At 38.4% G+C, this 9,360-nt stretch overlaps 1 protein-coding gene across 1 annotated transcript; it reads right to left on the bottom strand.

Annotated features, from left to right (window-relative positions):
* Window positions 1-7,637: 7,637 nt before the first annotated feature.
* LOC122538906 lies at window positions 7,638-9,360 on the bottom strand. The gene is made up of 3 exons (XM_043673401.1): window positions 9,343-9,360; window positions 8,162-8,638; window positions 7,638-7,823 (listed from the first exon to the last, which is right to left on the bottom strand). Exons 1-3 carry the CDS (start codon window positions 9,358-9,360, stop codon window positions 7,638-7,640), a joined length of 681 nt encoding a protein of 226 aa, XP_043529336.1.

Genomic DNA, 9,360 nt, shown 5'->3' with positions numbered 1-9,360 from the left:
CAGAGGACGGCTTTCCACTTGCGTCCGATCGTTTTCATTAGAGGACTCACCGGTCGTGTTTATATCGTGTTACAACGATCGACGAATTTCTCACCGGAACGCTTTGGCATTTTACGCTTTCAGAGACGCATCACTGTCCGCTCGCGCGGCAATTAATAATATTAATAATGACGCGTCGACAAGTCAATCTCAGTTGCACCACGATGGAACAAAATCGTCACAGTGAGGTTACGTAACCATGGAGACTAGAAATCGTGAAGATGTAAATTTTTTTTTTACAGTTTTACAATCTTTATGTCAAATATGATAATAAAAGTAACATTAAATAAAACTAGGATTGTATGTAATCACAAATACTGAAAACGTTGCAAATTTTCTTACTAGGGTTAGGTTAGGTTGATGATATCAAATGAAATTAAATAAAATTGAAATTAAATTCGTAGTGTCGCTTGTTTTTTTGGATTTCGCGACCGACGAAGTAATTAAAAGGTGATCGAATAAATGACAGATCGTGAAAAAGAAACCGACAAATGTATTTCGCTGTATGAAAACACGTCTTGAGGAACGTGTGTATGTTACTTTTTGGTATTTTACAAATGAAATATTTGTCAAAGGGGAGAGAAATGTATCCTTATCCCGTGGCAATGAACAGTGAATGAAACCAAAAAGAAGATACGTACGGGCGTATGTACGTATCGGGATTCGAAATTCCACTCTGGTCCCTGACCTAACCTATCGGAAAACGTGAAGTTATCAGAGCGTATATTGGTTGTTTTGCAAGCGCTTATTCACGTTTCAATTTTATAGCAACGGCCGGCGCATGCATCGAATCGAATTTTTCCTTCGGGATTACCTTTGATCATATCTGGTCTGTACAAATTTCGAACCACCCTTCGACTCTGTCCGGCGTATAACCTTAAAAGTGAAACGCTGAAGGGTAATTAACTTCATAAATCACGCCGCGATAAAATTTCATGCCGTGCGTGAAAAAACTTCGACACTTGTTTGATCAACGAATTATCAAGATGATCCTGAAATCCTTCGTCATTTTCTTTCTTTTTTTCTTTTTTTTTTGTCTCTCTTTTTTACAGAAAATCGCAGGCTGCGGCTTAACGAATATACTGGGTGTCCGATTTTAATCTACAAATGCAAATTTTTCGTAGAATTATGTGCGTGATATGTTTCGAAATTTCATTAGAGCCATGACACAAAATTTGGAACAAATCTGAAAACACGTTCCATCAATGCACGATAAATTTATATATGTATTTATAGTATTTATATTAAACATAGTGTTTATATATAAACACTATACTATAAACACAAGTATAATATATATATAAACTAGTAATATTTATAATATTATAAACACTAGTATAATATATATATATAAACTATTATAATATTTATAAAACTATAAAAACTATACTATAAACACTAGTATAATATAGTATACTATAAACACTAGTATTAATATAGTATAATTAATATAGTATTTATATATAAACACTAGTATTAATATAGTATATTTAATATAGTATTTATATAATTATAAAAACTATACTATAAACACAAGTATAATATATATATATATATATATAAACTATTATAATATTTATAAAACTATAAAAACTATACTATAAACACTAGTATTAATATAGTATAATTAATATAGTATTTATATATAAACACTATACTAAATTTATATTAATATAGTATTTATATATAAACACTATACTATAAACACTGTAAATACTATAAATAGTTACAAAGGATCCTCAGAGGAACGCGACGAATGTCTGTCGAGAAAAAAATTCTGCGCGCGCGCGTAATAGCGCACGTAATAGCGCGGACGTCGTTATTGGTCGTAAAGGTTAAGATAGAGGTTAGCCAGGGGGAAATCTTGCTAATCCGTGTCAAGCAACGTAAATGGAAGGTTAACAAATTCCGCGTGAGTTTATGAAAGAAGCACGGACGTTGCGGAAGCTGGCGAAGATAACGCCATGCCAGATTCTGTAAACACTGTTATCAGCGCCACCGATCGTACCGTCCCTGCATTGTAATCACGGGAAAAGGATACGGGAGAACCGCGGCGAGCCTGTGTGTGCTATGCCCACCTTATAGTTACGGTTGCCAGCGCGACCGCGCTCGCTAATAAAAGAACGGGTTCATTTCTTTGACGTGCTCGCAAGATTTACTTCTTTGTTCCAGTGATTTCCCCTAAATTGAATGTACACGCGTGCAGATGGAATGACAGACAACAGGGAGGACAAGCTCTTTGACAAGTGTGAAATTATAGAAATCCGCGTTCTTCTTTCTGTGATGATATATACTTGTTAGAGATATACAATTATCTAAGACCATGTGTAAACTATAAAAAATTTTTTACAAATGTTTACACGCTATAGGAAACGCTTCGTGAAATGTCAATTTCGTGTATTTATTGTATTTAGTATATTATTTCGTGTTATTACGGTTGCCTATATTAATGTTTAATTTTTACATATATAGATGTATTTATTAATTTATTTCTATTTCATTCGATCCTATACAGTTTCATGTAAGAAACAAAAATCCATGTGTATTCCGAAAGTTGCAGTATTCCCCCACAATTTTAAGCAACGAGCCGTCACTGTCTAAGAGCACGTAAAAAAAGTACCCTTATAAGTACGTATATTCTATACGGGGAAATTTTCTGAAATTTCATTAATTAATACTGTAACGAGATACAGCTTATCGGCAAAATTCCCAACCGACCTGAAAATGTGTTTAAAAGCTGCAAGCTTGGCAAACATTATGTACAGAAACAAATGTTACATACACTCAATGTGAATAATGGTATTAAATATAGAATTAATTCTAAAGATGGCCACCGCGCAATATTGACTCGTTAATACAATCAATAATTTACTTTGCTCAAATATACTCTGTAAAGTGTGATAAATACTTTGCAACCTGTACGTGCGTACGTGTTTTTAAACTTTGTTTCGAAAATTTTACTCGCACGTAATCGTAATGTAATAATCTCAGAAATATTTCTGCTGATCGCAACGATGAAGCGTCTCCGACGAATTTTATAAGTATAAGAATAAAAGTTGTGTTTATTTTTATCAGTGAGAAAATAATAATAACGTTGCATAGTCAATAGACTGGACGACGATCGCGCGAGGTTAGGGCATCGATATGCCGAATACAATGTTCGATGAGGGGGCGCTCACGAAGGTGACCAAAGCCAGTTTAAAAATAGACACCGGTGTCACTGAAAATAAAGACGGGAGCTCACCACTCATTCGACAAACGATCGCTCCACGTCTTGGTGCGTTCAACCGTCTCGGGGCAACCGTCACTTTTTTTCGAGCGATCGTCGAACTGCTTCCCGGACCCGCGCTAATGGGGAACGTCGACGTTCATAACCCTTGCACACGCGGTGGATTAACCAGCCGCGATGAAATATTTCTAACTCACATGTCGATGCTTTCAACCGATCGATAACTACCGTGGAATTGCGAAAATCCGTTTCATAACGTTTGCAGGCGAACGCTCCAGTGAGAACATATTCGACGACTAGTATTTCAGACGTGTATATATACATTTACGGGAAGGTATTTCAGTATTCACAATAGAATTCTTTTTGGTCGTATTCGACTGACGAAAAAACCGTGGATATCGCCGTGTCCGTTTGATGAAATTTTTTTTAAGTGTTTCGCGCGTCAAAATTTTGTATAAGTCGAGTGTGTTTTAAGAGACGTTGCAAATCAAATAGGAGACGTATGATCTGCGACATGAAACCCTGACGGGATTTGTTACCGTTTTATCCGGTTCATTGGGAATCGAATACGTACATAGTTATTCGAACGAATTGACGCTCGTTGGCGAATTAGTTAATCACGTTATGATAGGCACTGCCAAGTCGGACGAAAATAAATCGTCCCCTCGTTGGTTAAGCGTATCTTAACGATGCGAAATAGTTAATTAGAAGGAGCCGCAAGGAGGATTCTGCGGTCTCGTGCAATACGAACCGTTTTTCCTCCTTTATCAAACGACCAATCTTTGGCAACGATGAAAAGAAGCGTGCACTAATAAAATTCAAAGTTTCGCAACAAAAAACAATCTTTGCCTATGTGACAGTTAAAACATACTCACTTGTCTTCGATGTTCTCTTGATTATTAAAAAAGAAAAAAAAACACTCGTTCACGTAGGCTTCAATTGATTTTACAAAGTTTACCAATATGATCACGAAATTTGAAAATGTTATTTATAATTTGATAATAATAAATAATAGTAATAATAATTCTATACATAATTGTACAATTATTGTTATATAAATTATATATAACAATTGTACAATTATAATACTATTATTAATATTAATTTTTATTACGAATATTATTGTAATTTAATAATTGCAATTTTATTAACGTATTATGACAGTCAAACCCACCAATACGATTGATTTACAAACTTTCGTTTTTTACAGCTGCTTAAAAGTTACTCTTGCCAAAATTGATATTAATTTCTGGCTATCGATCTCTAATTGTCATTTAAATTATAGTGACTCATACGTAGAACTCATTGCAGTGACTCATATCTCGATACGATTGTTCCAACGTTAATAGATATTTTCGTTTATTTATTTTTGTTTATGTTAATATTTTGAGCAAGCAAAATCGAGTCTGTGTATGAAAGTGTCAAGCATTCGCACAGTTCCGTGAACTCTAATGCGTATACAAGGGGCACCCGAGGCGCAGCGTTTTCACATTGTAAATACTGAAGAGTACTGCCCGATCGACAAACATCCAGGGCCCAATTTTTCGTTCGAGGTCCCACTGTATGGCGAACGTTTGTTTATACCCGCGAGTGATGCTTTTTTTTCTTCGTGAAACTGGCATGAATCTAGAAGCATTTCAGGAAGGAGCACGAAAACGACGATTCGACATTTCGAATGCGCAATTTTGCTGAAGAAACTCACGGGTGCGGCGCTGCGAGAGTGAAATTGGCGTGCCGGCGAAAAATAGCACATTTAATTATAGGTCAAACTCGAGATTCCGCGGAGCGGCTGTTTAAATAGCCGCGCGTTCGACGGCCAACAACACTTTTGAAAAAAGAAAACACGACGAAAACACGCCTGAACCCTTTTACAATTCTACGTGTGCGCAACCTCATGAATGCTGCTTGCGATAATTTCGCATTATCCGGCGACAGTGTCGATAACATCAAGGATGATGGTAAATTACTACTCTGGATCTTAGGATACGCGGATTTTTACGCATTTTTAAATAGAAATGTAAATAGAAAATTGTTTCTTTCGCGTGTTATTATAATTACTTATATATCATTTATATATTGTAATATAATATTTTATATATTTCGATATTTCAATGTAAATAATACAATTTATTTACTATTTTCCCCATTTATCTCCAAATTTTCAATGATTGCGTAAAAATCCGCGATGAATTTCGTTTAAATAAATCGAACGACGTCACCGGAATCGTATCAAGACTCGTTTAACAGTTAGAGCAGAGTAAATCCGGTCGTCGATGAACATTCGTAATGTCCATAAACCCCAAGTGTCCTTTCCTCGTTTTAGTCTTCAATCTTATCAACTCCGGGATCATAACTCGCGGAACAATGAAAACAATGTGCTCGTGGTGAGTAATACTTCCCTGTACCTCAGGTAGCTAATTGTAAGAGAGCGCGTGAATGCGAGAGACAGAGTTATGTAGGGGTCGACAGGCGTCGGAGAAGGACAGAGCGAGCAACGAATCGTACCGCCCCGCTCGTTGAAACATTGTTAGTCATACGCATACCTGCCTACTTAGGGGAATTCGAAGCCAAGTATGGCAAGACCTTGCGTTGTCCAAATTGATGATTTTCTGCGTAAGCGCTTTCATTACTAACCGAGCCCTTTGTTACTAACTGTTTGTTCAGTGTGATTTAGAGAAATTGGCAGAAATACTTAGGCGTTGTAACTGTATTGTAAAGTTTTTCCTTGTAATTCTAGACTTTTCGCAAATAATAAAATTCAGATATTGAACTGAACAGCGTATTACTGCATCGAGTGTGGTAAAGACAGAAACGAAGAAATAAAATACGAAGAAAAATAACACTGTTTTAATGAGGATATTTCTAACAATAGAGGATTATATTTATATTATATTTAAGAAGTTGTTGTCGTAATCCCGGCCGTTTCGTCGTTACGAAACAACAATAGTACAGGTAGTCGAATTCCAGATACCTAACAGTTAATCGTCGCATCGAGTGTAATAAAAACCGATAGGGATATAAAGAAATAAAATTAAAAAAAAAAAATCTCGAAGTTTCGATCGTGAAAATTTTCAAAAATGATTTCACTGCAAGATTCAGAAATACAGACTTGAAGTTATTTGCGAAGTTATTCGTAAATAAACGTAGGAACGGGCCTAATATGGAACAATACACGTTTCTGCATTATTGGTGAATCTGGCCTGGGTGTTGCGCACGATGTTGCACAATCTCGTCATAGCGGAGGATTGCTTGCGACGCGTCGTTGATAGGAGCATTCAACTCGCGATAAGATAATGTTCGTGATTAATCGCTTCAAGTCCAATCTGCGGAGTCGTTTGCGGGAACGAGAGCACAACAATCTGTGAACCATGCGCGACTACCAAATATATATACATACATACATATATATGCCTTGTCTATTAAAATACAGACGCGAGCGCGGCCTAATGTCATTGAACGGAGACATTTTTAAAAATATGGCTGTTGGACGTCAACGGTCATAGACCATTGTGTTTATGATTCGAACCAAGGACTATGCACGGTCGATAAATCTGTGTACAAAGACTGCCCTTAGACGTGCCTTTTACGAGATAAAACGAGTTCAAAACATATGGAAAATTTTCTTCTTCTATCGAGTCGAAGAAGAAATGGTATATTTTAGAGTTTGGGAAATATGAAAATTCTTTTATTTAATATAAAAATATTACATGAAAATTCTTAGCTCTGAATTATTATCATAAATGTCCAAACCAGAAAATACACTACAGAAAAAAAAAAAAAATTATTTCATTCGTATTAAAAATAACGAAAAGGTTAGATCATAAAGAATTCCCAACAACAGTAATCTTAAAGAGTTACACGCTTCGTAATCGGGGATCTGTCTTTACAGTCCTTACAAATTAATTCAACCAGACTCTACGGCAGATTTACTCGAATATCAGCTCGTGGTCGATCATATTTTTATCGAGCGGTTTCTCGAACGATCTCGAGAGACATCAGCCTCGGAGGTATTAAGCTCGCTGTTAGCCAGTTCGGTCGATTCCTCGACGAAATATGTAGGTTGTATTTCTTCTTTACGGGCGCGTGTCTCAGTGTGCACGCGGGCACGTGCGTGAACGCGCGCGTGTGTGCGCACCGGCACGAAGAGCACGCATGCGTGCAGGCACAGTGGGATGCCAATGGACGATGGCTGCATCGGAGCCTCTCTCTCTCTCTCTCGATATCTCTCTCTCTCTCGTATCTCCCTACAGGACTCGAAGAAGTCGAGATCCACGGTTGCTTTCGCGTCTCTTTGGCGCGATCAGAAAGCGCATCTTTTTCTAAAATTAATCGCCCCCTCGAGTCTCGAATTGACTCTCGCCGTGGTTTATCATTCTGCCTCTTCGCAATTAATATATATGGATTTAACCTCGTGGCACGTCATTCCAGCGCAAGAGGTTAAACCCCTTGGAACGATGAGTTCAGGCTCATTTCCATTGTTGTTAAACGAAACGCCACGCAATGTGTAACACTTTGTCGGAACATCGGCAAACTGACATTTCCAAGGCACACCGTGCTGAAACGTCAAATGCCAAACGTATTTTAGCCTGAACCGCTCGAACGAGCCTTTAGCAACGCTTTCATAAACTGCTCGAGTGAACGATCGTAATGGTGGTGGTCTCTTTCGAGATATATCGCAGGATTCGAAAATGATACCGAAAGATCGGGAAGGAAAACAAAAAAAAGAAAAAGATAGCAAAGTACTAGCCAAGTATACTTGGTGGAAAACAGGATCCAGATACGAATACAAGAGGGTTAGGAGCATTGTCCACCTGCCCACCTTCGTTCCCCCAGCCGGCCGTGAGGCACCTGCGTGACGTCACACGAGGAAACAGCTGGTCGCTCCTTTCTTACCTGCTTCTCGCCGATTCGTTCCTCCGCAATCTTCCTCTGTCCCTCTTTCTCCACGTCTCGAGCGCTGTCGTCTCTCCTCGTCTTCGTCCTCCTTATTCCGTTCGTACGGTTTCTCGCTCGAGCTCGTTGTTTACTTTTTCCTTCTTCCTCTCTCCGACGAGCATCCTCCTCGCTCACGGCCGCCATCTTGCTCCCTCTCTCGAGAACCGTAGCTCTCTTTTCACTCAGTCCCGCTTTCTTACTCACACCAATCTCGTCCCGAGAATCTTTCACTTGCTCGTCCCATCTGTTCGCTCGCTCGCTCTCCTCGGTTTCAAGGACCTCTCGCTCTGATCTGTCTGGTTCATCCGAGTCTCTCGTTCTGTCTCGTTCCGACGCGTAGCAGAAACCGTCCCTCGACACGTACTTTACACTGTTTTGAATTGCGACTCTTCCCACCGTGACCAGAGATCCACAGGGCTCCTTTAACCTCTTACGCTGGAGTGACGTGCCACGCACGTCGAGAATATTTGGCCCAAAGTATTGCAACATTTTCTCAGTTTTAAGTATATTGAAATATAATCCAGGCAAAACAAATAACAAATTTATTACTTCTTAATAATTTTCATCCGGTGATATACCGATGAATTCAAAAAGAAGACGAATTATTGTTTACGGTTTTTGGTCGCTCGTTATGGTCCGTTACTAGCGCAAGAGGTTAAACCCCGATGCCTGCGATACATAGAGGAGCACGCGAGCAATTTTTAAACGCTCGCTCGCTCGTCGAATCTTTATACGAGGATTTGATTAACGTGATTCACTTAAAATGTTTCAAATGGAGACGAAATTTCTCTATGGTGTCGTTATACATATTACTGTGTAGAGATCCGCCGTTTTCTTTTCCAAGCCGGAGTCTATCGTTACATAAAAATTTACCACGCTATCTTGCCGTGATATTTATGCACCGAGGATACTTTCTAAAGAAAGTGGTCTCTTTAATCTCTCTCTAACTGGGTAACAAAACGCGTTTCTTTCAAGATCGATCGAAATGACAATCTTCTACGTTATATATCTTCATCCTTCGAAAATGAACCTATCAAGCTATCAACATCCTTGACGATCGAATCTCGCGGAAGCCGGAACGACGCTCAATGGTTATACAGTTCTCTTTTATAATTCATAGTCGGACGATGCGGACTGACTTTTCTATGTTCGTTCAT

The sequence above is a fragment of the Frieseomelitta varia genome, unplaced genomic scaffold (genome assembly GCF_011392965.1).
Source record: "Frieseomelitta varia isolate USP_RPSP 00005682 unplaced genomic scaffold, Fvar_1.2 scaffold_182, whole genome shotgun sequence".
Classification (NCBI taxonomy): domain Eukaryota; kingdom Metazoa; phylum Arthropoda; class Insecta; order Hymenoptera; family Apidae; genus Frieseomelitta; species Frieseomelitta varia.
Note: the sequence above shows the minus strand (reverse complement) of the source record. Positions and strands in the feature narration are given on the sequence as shown.